General features: G+C 41.3%; 1 protein-coding gene across 1 annotated transcript in view; it reads left to right on the forward strand.

The window, feature by feature from the left end:
- The window catches only part of MTMR9 (myotubularin related protein 9), a 200,848-nt gene that overhangs the window by 152,376 nt on the left and 25,408 nt on the right, over window positions 1-23,064 (forward strand). Inside the window, exon 9 of the mRNA XM_053709540.1 lies at window positions 9,502-9,653. Within this exon, the coding sequence (XP_053565515.1) occupies window positions 9,502-9,653 (152 nt within the window). The remainder of the gene's footprint in view (window positions 1-9,501; window positions 9,654-23,064) is intronic.

Genomic DNA, 23,064 nt, shown 5'->3' on the forward strand with positions numbered 1-23,064 from the left:
TCTGCCAGTATAAAAAAAATTTTTTAATATATATTTTCTGCAGGGTAGTATCCCCCTTACTTTCCAACCTCCCTAATCTCTCCCCCCCCCCCCCCCACAGCTCTCTAACCCTCCCCCCTCTACTTATTAGCTGCTATGTTAAGTACTGGCAGTACCCATTTTGCTATAATTTTTGGCTTATTTTTTATATATTTTATATAAATAAACTTTTTCCCGTAGTGTAGCTGCCCCCTCATTCCCCTACCACACTACCCCCTCCCAGATCATTTTACTTGCTAATATCCCCCTCTCCCTCCTTCCCACTTACTATACCTTTTCTGTAGTGTAAGCGCTCACGCCCTCCTCCTGCCTTCTCCAGCGATGGGCCGCCTACCCGCCTCCATCCTATCCCTCACACGCCACCAACGATTGGCACCGTTGCTGGCCGATGCAGAGAGGGCCACAGCAAATGGTATTGCACGATGCCTTAATATCGAGGTATGGCTGCAATACCCTGGAAGCGTTTACTATTGCCTGGCACGTCCTCGGTTGTTAAGGGGTTAACTTAAAGAAAATGAATGTGCACTATGTAAGTTAAATTGTAGTTGTAACATTTGTTTAAAGGGACAGTCTAGTCCAAAATAAACTTTCATGATTCAGATAGAGAATGTAATTTTAAACAATTTTCTAATTTACTTTTATCATCAATTTTGCTTTATGTTGGTATTCTTAGTTGAAAGCTAAACCTAGGAGGTTCATATGCAAATTTCTAAACCTTTGAAGGGCGCCTTTCTCTCATGGCATTTTAACAGTTTTTCACCACTAGAGGGTGTTAGTTCATGTGTGACGTATAGATAACACTGTGCTCATGCACGTGGAGATCTAGTGAGCCAGCTCTGATTGACTAAAAGGGACGTCTGTCAAAAGAACTGAAATAAGGGGGCAGTTTGCAGAGGCTTAGATACAAAGTAATCACAGAGGTAAAAAGTGTATTTATATAACTTTGTTGGTTATGCAAAACTAGGGAATGGGTTATAAAGGGATTATCTATCTTTTTTTTTTTTTTTTTTTTTTTTTTAAGGTTGTTCAAATAGGGAACAGTAAACAAAAGTTCAGTAGCATATATACATTGGGCAATGGTTGGTTTGCAATTACATTCAGGTACAAATTATTGAATTACAAAATACAAAACTATGTATAATCAGAAGAACAACACTGTGCTATCATTCACAATAAAACGGAACTTTAATATTGGAACCCCATTTTATTATTTTTCATAAGAGGTAAGTACGCCTCCAGAACTTCAAAAGGCCACTCATGGACCTATTCAATCTAAATGTTCAAGAGGAGGAGCTCCAATGTTAAATACGGTCACTCTTGGACCTTGAATTTTAATTACATAAAGGGAAAATATTAATGTAGTTGAAATATTGAATATAGCAGATACTGTTATACCACTCAAATTAATGTCAGGAGGCCTATATGAGCTATTATCTAAGAAATAACCAATCCAGGATATATAATTCCAAGGTGGGGAGACAAATATAAGCAAAGCAAGGCAAAAGGGGAGCAGTGAAACATATAAGTGATAATCCTAATACATGGGGGTTTATATGGGGATCAAAGACCTCACCTGCAATGAAACTTAACCACATGGGACACTTACACCATCTGTGAAAACATTTGTAAGCCCATCTCTTAGCAACAGTCCTCTCTTATAAAATTTCAGTTAGGGCCAAAGTTCAAGTAAGTTAGCTCAATATATAAACAACTATAACTTTATATATATATATATATATATATATATATATATATATATATATATATATATATATATATATATATATATATATATATATATATATATATATATATATATATCTATCTATATATATCTATCTATATATATCTATATATATATATATATCTATATATATATATATATCTATATATATCTATATATATCTATATATCTATATATATATATATATATATGAAAGAGCATACCCAAAAAAACAAATGCATATTACCCGCTATCAAGCTAGTTGCTTTCATTATGCTTATCTTTAGTTCGCATCCTGCCAAACTATTAAAGACATCAATGGGTAATCAGCCTGTGATATATATTACAAGGTTACTGGCAGGTCCGCAAATCTCCCTGGCGAAAAACTACAGATCTGCTGAGCAACGGCCATTTATTAGCCTATACCCATGCGACACAGGCAGCAGCTACAGTGAGAGCATATCCTCAGTCCCTGTCTCTGGAGATGAAGCTGTTGCGGTCAGACCGGACTTAAGTGTATGACAGAGCCGCACCATGTTAACAACCAGGCATAAGCCGTACGAGCATTTAGTAACACCCAGTGTGGGCTTCTGTGAAGACATCCAGCCGATGCTATGTCAGCCATTTTAGGCGCTGTAGGGACAAGATCAAAAGGTGCTGGTAAAGGCTGAGTGTAGGATGAGCGATTAAGGTCTGTCTCACACAGTTCATCGTTCCAGACCTCACCCAATTCTTCCAGATCATGTATCTCCCTTTGTGCCAGCAGCTGTAATTCAGGGTTGAAGGGCTTCATTGCGGTTTCAACAATGTGGCAGAGTTCTCGCTCTAGCATGGCAAAGTGATCATCAAGCATCTGCAACGTGTCCTTCTCCCATCTGTATATACGTGTCATAATTAGATTAGTCATGTCTTAGTAAAATCTGTTAAGCCTCCGGTCTTATAGAGAAGTCTCTCAGAGTCAGTGGTCTGTAAAAGTAAAGAGTAACAGTCGACAATGACTGCTGTACCCAGCCTGATTGCTGGGGGGGTTCAGAGGCTTTGTATTAGGCCGCCACCTAAGGCCTCAAAGGTCCAGATCTGGGCTCTCTGGTCATAAAAACACCGGAGTTGAGGATTATAGCATCCACGCAGTGTGGGGTGAATAAGATCTCAGGTCCTTTTCAGTAGAAGTCCGGTGTTCCGGCAATAATTGGCGGATCTAGCAGGATCACAGCAAGAGCTCCAGATATTGTGACTGTTCATGGCCGCTGCCCGGACACGCCCCCAGGATTATCTATCTTTTTAAACAATAACAATTCTGGTGTAGACTGTCCCTTTAATTTGTATTTCTCTTGTAAGGTGTATCCAGTCCACGGGTTCATCCATTACTTGTGGGATATTCTCCTTCCCAACAGGAAGTTGCAAGAGGACACCCACAGCAGAGCTGTCTATATAGCTCCTCCCCTAACTGCCACCCCCAGTCATTCTCTTGCAACTCTCGACAAGAAAGGAAGTATCAAGAGATATGTGGTGACTTAGTGTAGTTTTTACCTTAAATCAAGAGTTTATTTTTAAACGGTACCGGCGTTGTACTGTTTTACTCTCAGGCAGAAATTAGAAGAAGAGTTCTGCCTGGAGATTTGATGATCTTAGCGGTTTGTAACTAAGGTCCACTGCTATTCTCACACATAACTGAAGAATATGGGACAACTTCAGTTGGGGGAACGGCCTGCAGATTACCTGCCTTGAGGTATGTTCAGTAATTTTATTTCTAGAGAGATGATATGAGTTCTAGAAAATACTGACAGAGCCTTGTGTACTGAGGTAAGCCTGATGCAGTGATTTAACAGCAACTGGGATCATGCTTACAGAACAGGGTAATACTCATGTTAATACTTATATTACTTAGGGACAAAACGTTTACATGATTTTAAAAATAGGACGTTTTTTTCTCTGAGGGAGATAACTCTTTATTTGGAGCCTAGTTTCCACATGGCTAATCAGGCACTACTAGGAGTACTTTCTTAAGGCCCCTCTGGCATCCAGTACATGGTGGGAGGGGCCTATTTTAGCGCTCTAAATGTGCAGTTTTTATTCAGACTGAGACATCCAGCTTCCCTAGAGGAGTCCTCTGACACCTGAGGACCATTACAAGGGGTTTATTTCTGCACAGAATAGTATTTGTGGGCAGGTAGCAGCCTCAGCAGAGCTGTGGCAGGGTGCTCAACTGTCTTTTAACGTTTTTTAACATTTTTCAATCCGGTTTGGGGCCTAAGGGGTTAATCATCCATTTGCAAGTGGGTGCAATGCTGCTTTAGTCCCTTACACACACTGTAAAAATTTCAAAGAATTTGCTTTATTTTTTTCACTGTTTTGCAGTTTGTGTTAGTTTTTTTCTCTTAAAGGCGCAGTAACGTTTTTGTTTAATTGCTGTTTTACCTTTATTAAAGTGTTTTCCAAGCTTGCTTGTCTCATTACTAGTCTGTTAAACATGTCTGACATAGAGGAAACTCCTTGTTCAATTTGTTTAGAAGCCATGGTGGAACCCCCTCTTAGAATGTGTACCAAATGTACTGAAATTTCTATAAACTATAAAGACCATATTATAGCACTTAAAGATTTATCTCCAGGGGATTGTCTGACTAAAAAAAGGGAGATTATGCCATCTAACTCTCCCCATGTGTCAGAGCTTATAACTCCCGCTCAAGTGACGCCAAGTACATCTAGCGCGTCTAATTCGTTTACTTTGCAGGACATAGCGGCAGTTATGAATAATACCCTCACAGAGGTATTTTCCAAACTGCCAGGGTTACAAGGAAAGCGAGACAGCTCTGGGGCTAGAACTAATACAGAGCTTTCTGACGCTTTATTGCCTATGTCCGATATACCCTCACAATGCTCAGAAGCCGAGGCAGGTGAGCTTCTATCTGTGGGTGACCCTTCAGACTCAGGGAGGGCGTTACTTCAGCCTGATTCTGAAATGACAGCGTTTAAATTTAAGCTTGAACACCTCCGCTTATTGCTTAGGGAGGTTTTAGCGACTCTGGATGACTGTGACCCCATTGTGGTTCCAGAGAAATTGTGTAAAATGGACAAATACTTTGCAGTGCCTGTTTACACTGATGTTTTTCCAGTCCCTAAGAGGTTTTCGGAAATTATTACTAAGGAATGGGATAGACCAGGTGTGCCATTCTCTCCCCCTCCTGCTTTCAAAAAGATGTTTCCCATAGATGCCGCCATGCGGGACTCGTGGCAGACGGTCCCTAAGGTGGAGGGAGCAGTCTCTACCCTAGCTAAGCGTACAACTATCCCCGTCGAGGACAGTTGTGCTTTCCTAGATCCTATGGATAAAAAATTGGAGGGCCTCCTTAAGAAAATTTTTATACATCAAGGTTTTATCCTCCAGCCTCTTGCATGCATAGCCCCAGTTACTGCTGCAGCGGCTTTTTGGTTCGAGTCTCTCGAGGAGGCTCTGCAGGTAGAGACCCCGTTAGACGATATTTTAGACAGGATTAAAGCTCTTAAGTTAGCTAATTCCTTTATTTCTGACGCCGTATTTCAGTTAACCAAACTAACGGCTAAGAATTCAGGCTTTGCCATTTTGGCACGTAGGGCGCTATGGCTTAAGTCCTGGTCAGCAGACGTTACTTCAAAGTGTAAATTTCTTAACATCCCCTTCAAGGCACAGACCCTATTCAGGCCTGGTCTGGTGGAGATCATTTCTGATCTTACTGGAGGAAAAGGCCACGCCCTTCCTCAGGATAGGTCCAATAAGTTAAGGACCAAACAGAATAATTTTCGTTCTTTTCAAATCTTCAAGAGTGGGGCAGCTTCAACTTCCTCTAATGCAAAACAAGAGGGAAATTTCGCCCAGTCCAAACCAGTCTGGAGACCTAACCAGGCTTGGAGCAAGGGGAAGCAGGCCAAGAAACCTGCGGCTGCCTCTAAGACAGCATGAAGGAGTAGCCCCCCGATCCGGGACCGGATCTAGTGGGGGGCAGACTTTCTCTCTTCGCCCAGGCTTGGGCAAGAGACGTCCAGGATCCCTGGGCGCTAGAGATTGTTTCCCAGGGATATCTTCTGGAATTCAAAGGGTCATCTCCAAAGGGGAGATTTCATCTCTCACAACTATCTGCAAACCAGATAAAAAGAGAGGCATTCTTAAGTTGCGTTCAAAACCTACTGGTTATGGGAGTGATCCACCCAGTTCCAAGAGAGGAACAGGGGCTGGGTTTCTATTCAAATCTGTTTATAGTTCCCAAAAAAGAGGGAACTTTCAGACCTATCTTGGATCTCAAGATCCTAAACAAATTTCTCAGGGTCCCATCCTTCAAGATGGAAACAATCCGAACCATCCTCCCTATGATTCAGGAGGGTCAATTTATGACTACAGTGGATTTAAAGGATGCCTATCTCCACATTCCGATTCACAGAGATCATCATCAGTTCCTCAGGTTTGCCTTCCTAGACAGGCATTACCAGTTTGTGGCTCTTCCCTTCGGGTTAGCCACGGCACCAAGAATCTTTACGAAGGTTCTAGGGTCCCTTCTGGCGGTTCTAAGGCCGCGGGGCATAGTGGTAGCCCTTTACCTAGACGACATTCTGATTCAGGCGTCGACTTTTCAAATCGCCAAGTCCCATACGGACATTGTTCTTGCCTTTCTGAGGTCTCATGGGTGGAAAGTGAACATAGAAAAGAGTTCTCTCTCTCCTCTCACAAGAGTTTCCTTCCTAGGAACTCTAATAGATTCAGTAGAAATGAAAATTTTTCTGACAGAAGTCAGAATATCAAAGCTTCTAACCTCTTGCCGTGTTCTTCATTCCACTCCTCGGCCATCAGTGGCTCAGTGTATGGAATGATCGGCCTAATGGTAGCGGCAATGGACATAGTTCCGTTTGCCCGCCTACATCTCAGACCACTGCAACTTTGCATGCTCAACCAGTGGAATGGGGACTACACAGATTTGTTTACTCTGTTAGATCTAGATCAAGAGACCAGGAATTCTCTTCTCTGGTGGTTATCTCGGGTCCATCTGTCCAGGGGAATGAGTTTCCGCAGGCCAGAGTGGACTATAGTGACGACAGATGCCAGCCTTCTGGGCTGAGGCGCAGTCTGGAACTCCCTGAAGGCTCAGGGTTCGTGGACTCAGAAGGAAGCCCTCCTTCCGATAAACATTCTGGAACTAAGAGCGATATTCAATGCTCTTCAGGCTTGGCCTCAACTAGCTGTGGCCAAGTTCATCAGATTTCAGTCGGACAATATCACTACTGTAGCCTATATCAACCATCAGGGGGGAACAAGGAGCCCCCTGGCCATGATGGAGGTTTCCAAGATAATTCTATGGGCAGAGATTCACTCTTGCCATCTCTCAGCTATCCATATCCCAGGAGTAGAGAACTGGGAGGCGGATTTTCTAAGTCGGCAGACTTTTCATCCGGGGGAGTGGGAGCTCCATCCGGAGGTTTTTGCCCAGCGGATTCATCTATGGGGCAAACCAGAACTGGATCTGATGGCGTCTCGTTAGAACGCCAAGCTTCCTCGTTACGGGTCCAGGTCAAGGGATCCCCAGGCAACGCTGATAGATGCTCTAGCAGCGCCCTGGTCCTTCAGCCTGGCTTATGTGTTTCCACCATTTCCTCTCCTCCCTCGTCTAATTGCCAAGATCAAGCAGGAGAGAGCTTCAGTGATTTTGATAGCACCTGCATGGCCATGCAGGACTTGGTATGCAGATCTGGTGGACATGTCATCCTTCCCACCATGGACTCTGCCGCTGAGGCAGGATCTTCTGCTACAAGGTCCTTTCAAACATCCAAATCTAGTTTCTCTGCGTCTGACTGCTTGGAGATTAAACGCTTGATTTTATCAAAGCGTGGTTTCTCCGAATCGGTCATTGATACCTTGATTCAGGCTCGGAAGCCTGTCACCAGGAAAATCTATCATAAGATATGGTGTAAATATCTTCGTTGGTGTGAATCCAAGGGTTACTCGTGGAGTAAGGTCAGGATTCCTAGGATACTATCTTTTCTCCAAGAAGGATTGGAAAAGGGATTATCGGCTAGTTCCTTAAAGGGATGTTCCAGACGTTCAGGCGTTTGGCAGGCTTTGGTTAGAATCAGGCCTGTGTTTAAACCTGTTGCTCCGCCATGTAGTTTAAATTTAGTTCTTAAGGTTCTTCAAGGGGTTCCGTTTGAACCCTGCATTCCATAGATATCAAGCTTTTATCTTGGAAAGTTCTGTTTTTAGTAGCTATCTCTTCGGTTCGAAGAGTTTCAGAGTTATCTGCCTTGCAGTGTGATTCACCTTATCTGATCTTCCATGCAGATAAGGTAGTTTTGCGTACCAAACCTGGGTTTCTTCCTAAGGTAGTATCCAATAGGAATATCAATCAGGAGATTGTTGTTCCGTCACTGTGTCCTAATCCTTCTTCAAAGAAGGAACGTCTGTTACACAATCTTGACGTGGTTCGTGCTTTAAAGTTTTATTTGCAAGCTACTAAGGATTTTCGTCAAACATCTGCATTGTTTGTTGTCTACTCTGCAAAGAGGAGAGGCCAAAAGGCTTCGGCAACTTCTCTTTCTTTTTGGCCAAGAAGCATAATCCGTTTGGCTTATGAGACTGCTGGCCAGCAGCCTCCTGAAAGAATTACAGCTCATTCTACTAGAGCGGTAGCTTCCACATGGGCTTTTAAAAATGAGGCCTCTGTTGAACAGATTTGTAAGGCGGCGACTTGGTCTTCGCTTCATACTTTTTTTCCAAATTTTACAGATTTGATACTTTTGCTTCTTCTGAGGCTATTTTTGGGAGACAGGTCTTACAGGCAGTGGTGACTTCCGTTTAAGTTCCTGCCTTGTCCCTCCCTTCATCCGTGTCCTAAAGCTTTGGTATTGGTATCCCACAAGTAATGGATGAACCCGTGGACTGGATACACCTTACAAGAAAAAACAAAATTTATGCTTACTTGATAAATTTCTTTCTCTTGTGGTGTATCCAGTCCACGGCCCGCCCTGTCACTTTAAGGCAGGTGTTTTTTATTTTTAAACTACAGTCACCTACACCCTATAGTTTCTCCTTTTTTCTTGCTTGTCTTCGGTCGAATGACTGGGGGTGGCAGTTAGGGGAGGAGCTATATAGACAGCTCTGCTGTGGGTGTCCTCTTGCAACTTCCTGTTGGGAAGGAGAATATCCCACAAGTAATGGATGAACCCGTGGACTGGATACACCACAAGAGAGAGAAATTTATCAGGTAAGCATAAATTTTGTTTTTCTTCAAACTGAGACTTTTTATCAGTGTCAGGTGGTCCCCTGTAAGATTATGTATCCCAGAGAGCCTTGTTACTTTCTATGGTAGGCATCTCTCTGTAACTCGAAAAGTTCTGCCCTAAAATGGGCTGGCTGCTAAGGTTTACATTCCTGCTTTTAAAATAAAGATAGCAAGAGAACGATGAAAAATTGATAATAGGAGTAAGTTAGAAAGTTGCTTAAAATGCCATGCTCTATCTGAATCATGAAAGAAAAAAATTGTGTTCAGTGTCCCTTTAATTTAGACATTGTATTTGCAAGTCTGTGATTTTGTAGGACAGACCACATGATGAGAAGCCATGACACAGCTGATGCAGCAGATAACTAGAAACTGATTAAATAGTGAATAAAAAAAAGTTCAAGGGGATAATCTTAATTTGCGATGAGTCCTTTGTGACCAAAAATGAAAATTTATTCTAACTTTTTCATTATTGAGAACTATTTTTTTTCTTTTTTAAAGGAGCAAATTAAAGCTGCGACAGAAGACAATGTCCCTGTGGTCCTGGGTGAATCAACCAAATGAAATTAACAAATTTATGAATCCTCTTTATGAAGCCAATGGGCTTGTGATATGGCCATCCGTAGCTCCCCAAAGTCTACAGCTGTGGGAAGGTAACCCCAAAATACGTTTATGTTGACTATTGTATTGTTTAGTTTCCAGTTTCAGAGATGTAATGTATTTCTTTATACACAATGTTCGTCAAATTTGTATGTTCATGAAAATGCAAAGTTTAATGTTTATATCTCACCCATATTCATTAATGAATGTTACTTTTAAAGGAAAAGTTTCTAGCATGTATATGAAAAAGCACCAATTAAACATTTTTTGCGTGATAAAGTTAAAGCATCAGTAAAGTATATAGAGAGTGCAATTTTAAACAGCTTTGTTTTGTTGGTGTCCTTTGTTGAAAAGTAAAACCTAGTTAGGGTGATAGAAACTTAGGAGCATGCTTGTGTCTTCAGCAGTCTGGCAGCAGTGTTCATAACTATGTATAACATTGCTAAAAACATTGTTGCAAACAAGCATGCTTCAACAATCGTGAATAAGATGTATTTTATTTCGGACAGGAACATCTGCTTTGTTTTCATGTAATTGGCATGAGTCCATGAGCTAGTGACGTATGGGATATACATTCCTTCCAGGAGGGGGCAAAGTTTCCCAAACCTCAAATGCCTATAAATACACCTCCCACCACACCCACAACTCAGTTTTACAAACTTTTCCTCCTATGGAGGTGGTGAAGTAAGTTTGTGCTTGATTTTTTTATGATTTATTCTATGATATGCGCTTCTAAGCATTCTGAAGCCCAATTCCTCTCAGAGTACAGTGTTTGTCAGAGGGATGTGAAGAGAGTATCGCCTATTGATTTTTTTGTTTCCCTCACAGGAAATCTTTTCAAGGGTTCTCTGTTATCGGTCGTAGGGATTCATCGCCTACCTCCCTTTTCAGATCGACGTTATACTCTTATATACCATTACCTCTGCTGATAGTTTTCAGTACTGGTTTGGCTATCTGCTATATGTGGATGGGTCTTTCGGGAAGTATGTATCTTTATTTAAGACACTCTCAGCTATGGTTTGGCACTTCATGCATTAATATAAAGTTTTAAATATTTGTATTTTACTTATATTTGCCATGAGTCAGGTCTATGTGTATTTCCCTTTGCAGTCTAAACAGTTGCTGTATAGGAATCATGTTTGGGAAGTTTGTTTAACTTTTTTCTTACCTGGGGTTCAGTCTTTTTCTAATTTGACTTTTTCATTATTTTTTTTGCGGGCAAATCTAGGCTTGCGAGGGTGCAAAATACTGTTTTTTATTGTCATTCTTGGCGCAAATTTTTTTGGCACGTAGTTGCGCCTTTGGTGCAAATTTCATCATTTTATGCGTCTTGACGCTATTTTTTGTGTGAAATCGCGTTTGTTATGGCGCGAGTTGCGTCATTTCCTAGTCTTAGTCTTGCGGCAACATTTTTTAACTTTTTTGCGTAATGCGTCATTCTTGGCGCCAAATTTTAATTATTTTACCCATCTCCCTCTATTGCTCGCTGTTTTCATGAACTTGAAAGCTATTATGCCTGCTTTTGTTTTTCTCTACTGAAACTGTTACATTGTGGAAATCAATGTTTTGCCTAATGTTATTTTTCTTTTTCTGTTACATTTTGCGAGATGTTTCATTCTGATCCTGACTCTGATGTTACTGTAGAAACTATGATGCCCTGGAACACAATTCTACAAAGCTAAGTGTGTTCTTTTCATTTTTTTAAGCGGTTATTTTTTCAGCTCAATTATGTGGCATTTATTTATCATGTTTTATGCTAGCAATGTTTCTACATGTACAATAACATTTACTGTTTTCTCTTGTTAGGTGTATCCAGTCCACGGATTCATCCATTACTTGTGGGATATTCTCCTTCCCAACAGGAAGTTGCAAGAGGACACCCACAGCAGAGCTGTCTATATAGCTCCTCCCCTAACTGCCAACCCCAGTCATTCTCTTGCAACTCTCGACAAGAAAGGAAGTATCAAGAGATATGTGGTGACTTAGTGTAGTTTTACCTTCAATCAAGAGTTTGTTATTTTTAAACGGTACCGGCGTTGTACTGTTTTACTCTCAGGCAGAAATTAGAAGAATAGTTCTGCCTGGAGATTTGATGATCTTAGCGGTTTGTAACTAAGGTCCACTGCTGTTCTCACACATAACTGAAGAACATGGGACAACTTCAGTTGGGGGAACGGCCTGCAGATTACCTGCCTTGAGGTATGTTCAGTAATTTTATTTCTAGAGAGAGGATATGAGTTCTAGAAATGCTGACAGAACCTTGTGTACTGAGGTAAGCCTGATGCAGTGATTTAACAGCGACTGGGATCATGCTTACAGAACAGGGTAATACTCATGATATTACTTAGGGACAAAACGTTTACGTGATTTTAAAAATAGGACGTTTTTTTCTCTGAGGGAGATAACTCTTTATTTGGGGCCTAGTTTCCACATGGCTAATCAGATACTCCTAGGAGTACTTTCTTAAGGCCACTCTGGCATCCAGTACATGGTGGGAGGGGCCTATTTTAGCGCTCTAAATGCCCAGTTTTTTATTCAGACTGAGACATCCAGCTTCCCTAGAGGAGTCCTCTGACACCTGAGGACCATTACAAGGGGTTTTTTTTGCACAGAATCGTATTTGAGGGTAGGTAGGAGCCTCAGCAGAGCTGTGGCAGGGTGCTCAACGGTCTTTTAACTTTTTTTAACGTTTTTCAATCCGGTTTGGGGCCTAAGGGGTTAATCATCCATTTGCAAGTGGGTGCAATGCTGCTTTAGTCCCTTACACACACTGTAAAAATTTCAAAGAATTTGCTTTATTTTTTCACTGTTTTGCAGTTTAAGTGTTAGTTTTTTTCTCTTAAAGGCACAGTAACGTTTTTTAATTGCTTTTTTACCTTTATTAAAGTGTTTTCCAAGCTTGCTTGTCTCATTAATAGTCTGTTAAACATGTCTGACATAGAGGAAACTCATTGTTCAATATGTTTAGAAGCCTTGGTGGAACCCCTCTTAGAATGTGTACCAAATGTACTGAAATTTCTATAAACTATAAAGACTATATTATGGCGCTTAAAGATTTATCTCCAGGGGGATTCTTTGACTAAAAAAAGGGAGATTATGCCATCTAACTCTCCCCATGTGTCAGGACTTATAACTCCCGCTCAAGTGACGCCAAGTACATCTAGCGCGTCTAATTCGTTTAACTTGCAGGACATGGCGGCAGTTATGAATAATACCCTCACAGAGGTATTTTCCAAACTGCCAGGATTACAAGGAAAGCGAGAAAGCTCTGGAGCTAGAACTAATACAGAGCTTTCTGACGCTTTAATGCCTGTGTCTGATATACCCTCACAATACTCAGAAGCCGAGGCAGGTGAGCTTCTATCTGTGGGTGACATTTCAGACTCAGGGAAGGCGTTACTTCAATCTGATTCTGAAATGACAGCGTTTAAATTTAAGCTTGAACACCTCCGCTTATTGCTTAGGGAGGTTTTAGCGACTCTGGATGACTGTGACCCCATTGTGGTTCCAGAGAAATTGTGTAAAATGGACAAATACTTTGCAGTGCCTGTTTACACTGATGTTTTTCCAGTCCCTAAGAGGTTTTCGGAAATTATTACTAAGGAATGGGATAGACCAGGTGTGCCGTTCTCTCCCCCTCCTGCTTTCAAAAAGATGTTTCCCATAGATGCCGCCATGCGGGACTCGTGGCAGACGGTCCCTAAGGTGGAGGGAGCAGTCTCTACCCTAGCTAAGCGTACAACTATACCCGTTGAGGACAGTTGTGCTTTCCTAGATCCTATGGATAAAAAATTGGAGGGCCTCCTTAAGAAAATGTTTATACATCAAGGTTTTATCCTCCAGCCTCTGGCATGCATAGCCCCAGTTACTGCTGCAGCGGCTTTTTGGTTCGAGTCTCTTGAGGAGGCTCTGCAGGTAGAGACCCCGTTAGACGATATTCTAGACAGGATTAAAGCTCTTAAGTTGGCTAATTCCTTTATTTCTGACGCAGTTTTTCAGTTAACCAAACTAACAGCTAAGAATTCAGGTTTTGCCATTTTGGCGCGTAGGGCGCTATGTCTTAAGTCCTAGTCAGCAGACATTACTTCAAAGTCTAAACTTCTTAACATCCCCTTCAAGGGACAGACCCTATTCAGGCCTGGTCTGGAGGAGATCATTTCTGATATTACTGGAGGAAAAGGCCACACCCTTCCTCAGGATAGGTCCAATAAGTTAAGGACCAAACAGAATAATTTTCGTTCTTTTCAAAACTTCAAGAGTGGCGCAGCTTCAACTTCCTGTAATGCAAAACAAGAGGGAAATTTCGCCCAGTCCAAACCAGTCTGGAGACCTAACCAGGCTTGGAACAAGGGGAAGCAGGCCAAGAAACCTGCGGCTGCCTCTAAGACAGCATGAAGGAGTAGCCCCCGATCCGGGACCGGATCTAGTGGGGGACAGACTTTCTCTCTTCGCCCAGGCTTGGGCAAGAGACGTCCAGGATCCCTGGGCGCTAGAGATTGTTTCCCAGGTATATCTTCTGGAATTCAAAGGGTCATCTCCAAAGGGGAGATTTCATCTCTCACAACTATCTAAACCAGATAAAAAGAGAGGCATTCTTACGTTGCGTTCAAGACCTACTGGTTATGGGAGTGATCCACCCAGTTCCAAGAGAGGAACAGGGGCTGGGTTTCTATTCAAATCTGTTTATAGTTCCCAAAAAAGAGGGAACTTTCAGACCTATCTTGCCTCTCAAGATCCTAAACAAATTTCTCAGGGTCCCATCCTTCAAGATGGAGACAATCCGAACCATCCTCCCTATGATTCAGGAGGGTCAATATATGAATACAGTGGACTTAAAGGATGCTTATCTCCACATTCCGATTCACAGAGATCATCATCAGTTCCTCAGGTTCGCCTTCCTAGACAGGCATTACCAGTTTGTGGCTCTTCCCTTCGGGTTAGCCACGGCACCAAGAATCTTTACGAAGGTTCAAGAGTCCCTTCTGGCGGTTCTAAGGCAGCGGGGCATAGCGGTAGCCCCTTACCTAGACAACATCCTGATTCAGGTGTCAACTCTTCAAATCGCCAAGTCCCATACGGACATTGTTCTGGCCTTTCTGAGGTCTCATGGGTGGAAAGTGAACATAGAAAAGAGTTCTCTCTCTCCTCTCACAAGAGTTTCCTTCCTAGGAACTCTAATAGATTCAGTAGAAATTAATTTTTTTCTGACAGAAGTCAGGATATCAAAGCTTCTAACATCTTGCCGTGCTCTTCATTCCACTCCTCGGCCATCAGTGACTCAGTGTATGGAAATGATCGGCCTAATGGTAGCGGCAATGGACATAGTTCCGTTTGCCCGCCTACATCTCAGATCACTGCAACTTTGCATGCTCAACCAGTGGAATGGGGACTACACAGATTTGTCTCCTGTTAGATCTGGATCAAGAGACCAGGGATTCTCTTCTCTGGTGGTTATCTCGGGTCCATCTGTCCAGGGGAATGAGTTTCTGCAGGCCAGTGTGGACTATAGTGACGACAGATGCCAGCCTTCTGGGCTGGGCGCAGTCTGGAACTCCCTGAAGACTCGGGGTTCGTGGACTCAGGAGGAAGCCCTCCTTCCGATAAACATTCTGGAACTAAGAGCAATTTTCAATGCTCTTCAGGCTTGGCCTCAACTAGCTGGGGCCAAGTTCATCAGATTTCAGTCGGACAATATCACGACTGTAGCCTATATCAACCATCAGGGGGGAACAAGGAGTCCCCTGGCCATGATGGAGGTTTCCAAGATAATTCTATGGGCAGAGATTCACTCTTGCGACTGGAAGGCGGATTTTCTAAGTCGGCAGACTTTTCATCCGGGGAGTGGGAGCTCCATCCGGAGGTATTTGCCCAGCTGATTCATCTATGGGGCAAACCAGAACTGGATCTGATGGCGTCTCGTCAGAACGCCAAGCTTCCTCGTTACGGGTCCAGGTCAAGGGATCCCCAGGCAACGCTGATAGATGCTCTAGCAGTGCCCTGGTCCTTCAGCCTGGCTTATGTGTTTCCACCTTTTCCTCTCCTCCCTCGTCTGATTGCCAAGATCAAGCAGGAGAGAGCTTCAGTGATTTTGATAGCACCTGCGTGGTCACGCAGGACTTGGTATGCAGATCTGGTGGACATGTCATCCTTCCCACCATGGACTCTGCCGCTGAGGCAGGACCTTCTACTACAAGGTCCATTCAAACATCCAAATCTAGTTTCTCTGCGTCTGACTGCTTGGAGATTGAACGCTTGATTTTATCAAAGCGTGGTTTCTCCGAGTCGGTCATTGATACCTTGGTTCAGGCTCGAAAGCCTGTCACCAGGAAAATCTATCATAAGATATGGTGTAAATATCTTCATTGGTGTGAATCCAAGGGTTACTCGTGGAGTAAGGTCAGGATTCCTAGGATACTATCTTTTCTCCAAGATGGATTGGAAAAGGGATTATCGTCTAGTTCCTTAAAGGGACAGATTTCTGCTCTGTCTATTCTTTTACACAAGCTCCTGGCTGATGTTCCAGACGTTCAGGCATTTTGTCAGGCTTTGGTTAGAATCAGGCCTGTGTTTAAACCTGTTGCTCCGCCATGGAGTTTAAATTTAGTTCTTAAGGTTCTTCAAGGGGTTCCGTTTGAACCCTTGCATTCCATAGATATCAAGCTGTTATCTTGGAAAGTTCTGTTTTTAGTAGCTATCTCTTCGGCTCGAAGAGTTTCAGAGTTATCTGCCTTGCAGTGTGATTCACCTTATCTGATCTTCCATGCAGATAAGGTAGTTTTGCGTACCAAACCTGGTTTCTTTCATGTAATTAGCAAGAGTCCATGAGCTAGTGACGTATGGGATATACATTCCTACCAGGAGTGGGCAAAGTTTCCCAAACCTTAAAATGCCTATAAATACACCCCTCACCACACCCACAATTCAGTTTTACAAACTTTGCCTCCTATGGAGGTGGTGAAGTAAGTTTGTGCTAGATTCTACGTTGATATGCGCTCCGCAGCAGGTTGGAGCCCGGTTTTCCTCTCAGCGTGCAGTGAATGTCAGAGGGATGTGAGGAGAGTATTGCCTATTTGAATGCAATGATCTCCTTCTACAGGGTCTATTTCATAGGTTTCTCTTTTATCGGTCGTAGAGATTCATCTCTTACCTCCCTTTTCAGATCGACGATATACTCTTATATATATATACCATTACTTCTGCTGATTTTCGTTTCAGTACTGGTTTGGCTTTCTACAACATGTAGATGAGTTTCCTGGGGTAAGTAAGTAAGCTTATTTTCTGTGACACTCTAAGCTATGGTTAGGCACTTTTTTATAAAGTTCTAAATATATGTATTCAAACATTTATTTGCCTTGACTCAGGATGTTCAACATTCCTTATTTTCAGACAGTCAGTTTCATACTTGGGATAATGCATTTGATTCAATCATTTTTTCTTACCTTAAAAAATTTGACTTTTTCCCTGTGGGCTGTTAGGCTCGCGGGGGCTGAAAATGCTTCATTTTATTGCGTCATTCTTGGCTCAGACTTTTTTGGCGCAAAATTTTTTTTTTCTGTTTCCGGCGTCATACGTGTCGCCGGAAGTTGCATCATTTTTTGACGTTTTTTTGCGTCAAAAGTGTCGGCGTTCCGGATGTGTCGTCATTTTTGGCGCCAAAAGCATTTAGGCGCCAAATAATGTGGGCGTCTTATTTGGCGCTAAAAAATATGGGCGTCATTTTTGTCTCCACATTATTTAAGTCTCATTATTTTTGCTTCTGGTTGCTAGAAGCTTGTTCACTGGCATTTTTTTCCCATTCCTGAAACTGTCATTTAAGGAATTTGATCAATTTTGCTTTATATGTTGTTTTTTCTATTACATATTGCAAGATGTTCCACGTTGCAACTGAGTCAGAAGATACTTCAGGAAAATCGCTGCCCGGTGCTGGAGCTACCAAGCTAAGTGTATCTGCTATAAACTTTTGGTATCTGTTTCTCCAGCTGTTGTTTGTATTGCATGTCATGACAAACTTATTAATGCAGATAAAATTTCCTTTAGTACTGTTACATTACCTGTTGCTGTTCTGTCAACATCTAATTTTCAGAGTGTTCCTGATAACATAAGAGATTTTATTTTTTAAATCCATTAAGAAGGCTATGTCTGTTATTTCTCCTTCTAGTATACATAAAAGTCTTTTAAAACTTCTCTTTTTTCAGTTGAATTTTTAAATGAACATCATCATTCTGATACTGATAATGGTTCTTCTGGTTCAGAGGTTTCTGTCTCAGAGGTTGATGCTGATAAATCTTTGTATTTGTTCAAGATGGAATTTATTCGTTCTTTACTTAAAGAAGTATTAATTGCATTAGAAATAGAGGATTCTGGTCCTCTTGATACTAAATCTAAACGTTTAAATAAGGTTTTTAAATCTCCTGTAGTTATTCCAGAAGTGTTTTCTCTCCCTAATGCTATTTCTGAAGTAATTTCCAGGGAATGGAATAATTTGGGTAATTCATTTACTCCTTCTAAAACGTTTAAGCAATTATATCCTGTGCCATCTGACAGATTAGAGTTTTTTGGGACAAAATCCCTAAGGTTAATGGGGCTGTCTCTACTCCTGGTAAACGTACTACTATTCCTACGGCAGATAGTACTTCATTTAAGGATCCTTTAGATAGGAAAATTGAATCCTTTCTAAGAAAAGTTTACTTATGTTCAGGTAATCTTCTTAGACCTGCTATATTTTTAGCGGATGTTGCTGCAGCTTCAACTTTTTGGTTAGAAGCTTTAGCGTAACAAGTAACAGATAATAATTTTATAGCATTATTATTATTCTATAACATGCTAATAATTTTATTTGTGATACCATCTTTTGATATCATTAGAATTGATATCAGGTATATGTCTCTAGCTATTTTAGCTAGAAAAGCTTTATGGCTTAAAACTTGGAATGCTGATATGTCTTCTAAGTCAACTTTGCTTTCCCTTTCTTTCCAGGGTAATAAATTTTTCGGTTCTCAGTTGGATTCTATTATCTCAACTGTTACTGGAGGGAAGGGAACTTATTCACCAAAGGATAAAAAATCTAAGGTAAATTTAGGTCTAATAATCGTTTTCGTTCCTTTCCTCACAACAAGGAACAAAAGCCTGATCCTTCATCCTCGGGAGCGGTATCAGTTTGGAAACCATTTCCAGTTTGGAATATATCCAAGCCTTATAGAAACCTAAAGCCAGCTCCTAAGTACCCATGAAGGTGCGGCCCTCATTCCAGCTCAGCTGGTATGGGGCAGATTACGTTTTCTTCAAAGAAATTTGGATCAATTCCGTTCACAATCTCTGGTTTCAGAACATTGTTTCAGAAAGGTACAGAATTGGCTTCAAGTTAAGGCCTCCTGCAAAGAGATTTTTTTTTTTTCTTTCCCGTGTCCCAGTAAACACAGCAAAGGCTCAGCATTTCTGAAATGTGTTTCAGATCTAGAGTTGGCTGGAGTAATTATGCCAGTTCCAGTTCTGGAACAGGGGCTGGGGTTTTATTCTATCTCTTCATTGTACCAAAGAAGGTAAATTCCTTCAGACCAGTTCCGGATCTATCAATATTGAATCGTTATGTAAGGATACCAACATTCAAGATGGTAACTTTAGGACTATCCTGCCTTTTGTTTAGCAAGGGCATTATATGTCTACAATAGATTTACAGGATGCATATCTGCATATTTCGATTCATCCAGATCACTTTTAGTTTCTGAGATTCTCTTTTTAGACAAGCATTACCAGTTTTGTGGCTCTACCGTTTGGCCTAGCATCAGCTCCAAGAATTTTTTCAAAGGTTCTCAGTGCCCTTCTGTCTGTAATCAGAAAACAGGGTTTTGGTATTTCCTTATTTGGACGATATCTTGGTACTTGCTCAGTCATCACATTTTTGCAGAATCTCATACGAATCGACTTGTGTTGTTTCTTCAAGATCATGGTTGGAGGATCAATTTACCAAAAAGTTCATTGATTCCTCAGACAAGGGTAACCTTTTTAGGTTTCCAGATAGATTCAGTGTCTATGACTCTGTCCTTGTCAGACAAGAGAAGTTTAACATTGATATCAGCTCGTCAAAACCTTCAGTCACAATTATTCCCTTTGGTAGCCTTATGCATGGAAATTTTAGGTCTTCGGACTGCCGCATCGGATGCGATCTCCTTTGCTCGTTTTCACATGCGACCTCTTCAGCTCTGTATGCTGAACCAATGGTGCAGGGATTACACAAAGATATCTCAATTAATATCTTTAAACCGATTATACGACATTCTCTGACGTGGTGGACAGATCACCATCGTTTAGTTCAGGGGGCTTCTTTGTTCTTCCGACCTGGACTATAATCTCAACAGATGCAAGTCTTACAGGTTGGGGAGCTGTGTGAGGGTCTCTGACGGCACAAGGGGTTTGGGAATCTCAGGAGGTGAGATTACCGATCAATATTTGGAACTCCGTGCAATTTTCAGAGCTCTCCAGTCTTGGCCTCTTCTGAAGAGAGAGTTGTTCATTTGTTTTCAGATAGACAATGTCACAACTGTAGCATACATCAATCATCAAGGAGGGACTCACAGTCCTCTGGCTATGAAAGAAGTATCTCAAATTTTGGTTTGGGCGGAATCCAGCTCCTGTCTAATCTCTGCGGTTCATATCCCAGGTATAGACAATTGGGAAGCGGATTATCTCAGTCGCCAAACGTTGCATCCGGGCGAATGGTTTCTTCACCCAGAGGTATTTCTTCAGATTGTTCAAATGTGGGAACTCCCAGAAATAGATCTGATGGCTTCTCATCTAAACAAGAAACTTCCCTGGTATCTGTCCAGATCCCGGGATCCTCGGGCGGAGGCAGTGGATGCATTATCACTTCCTTGGAAGTATCATCCTGCCTATATCTTTCCGCCTCTAGTTCTTCTTCCAAAAGTATTCTCCAAGATTCTACAGGAATGCTCGTTTGTCCTGCTGGTAGCTCCAGCATGGCCTCACAGGTTTTGGTATGCGGATCTTGTCCGGATGGCCTCTTGCCAGCTGTGGACTCTTCCGTTAAGACCTGACTTTCTGTCGCAAGGTCCTTTCTTCCATCAGGATCTCAAATCCTTAAATTTTAAGGTATGGAGTTTGAACGCTTGATTCTTGGTCAAAGAGGTTTCTCTGACTCTGTGATTAATACTTATGTGACAGGCTCGTAAATCTGTATCTAGAGAGATATATTATAGAGTCTGGAAGACTTATATTTCTTTCATGCAATTAGCAAGAGTCCATGAGCTAGTGACGTATGGGATATACATTCCTACCAGGAGGGGCAAAGTTTCCCAAACCTCAAATGCCTATAAATACACCCCTCACCACACCCACAAATCAGTTTTACAAACTTTGCCTCCTATGGAGGTGGTGAAGTAAGTTTGTGCTAGATTCTACGTTGATATGCGCTCCGCAGCAGGTTGGAGCCCGGTTTTCCTCTCCGTGCAGTGAATGTCAGAGGGATGTGAGGAGAGTATTGCCTATTTGAATGCAATGATCTCCTTCTACGGGGTCTATTTCATAGGTTCTCTGTTATCGGTCGTAGAGATTCATCTCTTACCTCCCTTTTCAGATCGACGATATACTCTTATATATACCATTTCCTCTGCTGATTTTCGTTTCAGTACTGGTTTGGCTTTCTACAAAACATGTAGATGAGTGTCCTGGGGTAAGTAAGTCTTATTTTCTGTGACACTCTAAGTTATGGTGGGCACTTTTTTATAAAGTTCTAAATATATGTATTCAAACATTTATTTGCCTTGACTCAGGATGTTCAACATTCCTTATTTTTCAGACAGTCAGTTTCATATTTGGGATAATGCATTGAATCAATCTTTTTTTTCTTACCTTAAAAATTTGACTTTTTCCCTGTGGGCTGTTAGGCTCGCGGGGGCTGAAAATGCTTCATTTTATTGCGTCATTCTTGGCGCTGACTTTTTTGGCGCAAAAAAAAAAAAATCTTTTCTGTTTCCGGCGTCATACGTGTCGCCGGAAGTTGCGTCATTTTTTGACGTTCTTTTGCGCCAAAAAATGTCGGCGTTCCGGATGTGGCGTCATTTTTGGCGCCAAAGGGCATTTAGGCGCCAAATAAATGTGGGCGTCTTATTTGGCGCTAAAAAATATGGGCGTCGCTTTTTGTCTCCACATTATTTAAGTCTTATTTTTCATTGCTTCTGGTTGCTAGAAGCTTGTTTTCTTGGCATTTTTTCCCATTCCTGAAACTGTCATTTAAGGAATTTGATCAATTTTGCTTATATGTTGTTTTTTCTCTTACATATTGCAAGATGTCTCACGTTGCATCTGAGTCAGAAGATACTTCAGGAAAATCGCTGTCTAGTGCTGGAACTACCAAAGCTAAGTGTATCTGCTGTAAACTTTCGGTAGCTGTTCCTCCAGCTGTTGTTTGTACTAATTGTCATGACAAACTTGTTAATGCAGATAATATTTCCTTTAGTAATGTACCATTACCTGTTGCAGTTCCATCAACATCTAAGGTTCAGAGTGTTCCTGATAACATAAGAGATTTTGTTTCTGAATCCATTAAGAAGGCTATGTCTGTTATTCCTCCTTCTAGTAAACATAAAAAATATTTTAAAACTTCTCTTTATACAGATGAATTTTTAAATGAACATCATCATTCTGATTCTAATGACTCTTCTGGTTCAGAGGATTCTGTCTCAGAGGTTGATGCTGATAAATCTTCATATTTATTTAAAATGGAATTTATTCGTTCTTTGCTTAAAGAAGTACTAATTGCTTTAGAAATTGAGGATTCTGGTCCTCTTGATACCTAAATCTAAACGTTTAGATAAGGTCTTTAAATCTCCTGTGGTTATTCCAGAAGTTTTTCCTGTCCTGGTGCTATTTCTGAAGTAATTTCCAGAGAGTGGAATAATTTGGGTAATACATTTACTCCTTCTAAACGTTTTAAAGCAATTATATCCTGTGCCGTCTGATAGATTAGAATTTTGGACAAAAATCCCTAAGGTTGATGGGGCTATTTCTACCCTTGCTAAACGTACTACTATTCCTACGTCAGATGGTACTTCGTTTAAGGATCCTTTAGATAGGAAAATTGAATCCTTTCTAAGAAAAGCTTATCTGTGTTCAGGTAATCTTCTTAGACCTGCTATATCATTGGCTGATGTTGCTGGTAGCTTCAACTTTTTGGTTGGAAACTTTAGCGCAACAAGTAACAGATCATGATTCTCATAATATTATTATTCTTCTGCAACATGCTAATAATTTTATCTGTGATGCCATTTTTGATATTATCAGAGTTGATGTCAGGTTTATGTCTCTAGCTATTTTAGCTAGAAGAGCTTTATGCTTAAAACTTGGAATGCTGATATGTCTTCTAAATCGACTCTACTTTCCATTTCTTTCCAGGGTAACAAATAATTTGGTTCTCAGTTGGATTCTATTATCTCAACTGTTACTGGTGGG

The sequence above is a fragment of the Bombina bombina genome, chromosome 4 (genome assembly GCF_027579735.1).
Source record: "Bombina bombina isolate aBomBom1 chromosome 4, aBomBom1.pri, whole genome shotgun sequence".
Taxonomy (NCBI): domain Eukaryota; kingdom Metazoa; phylum Chordata; class Amphibia; order Anura; family Bombinatoridae; genus Bombina; species Bombina bombina.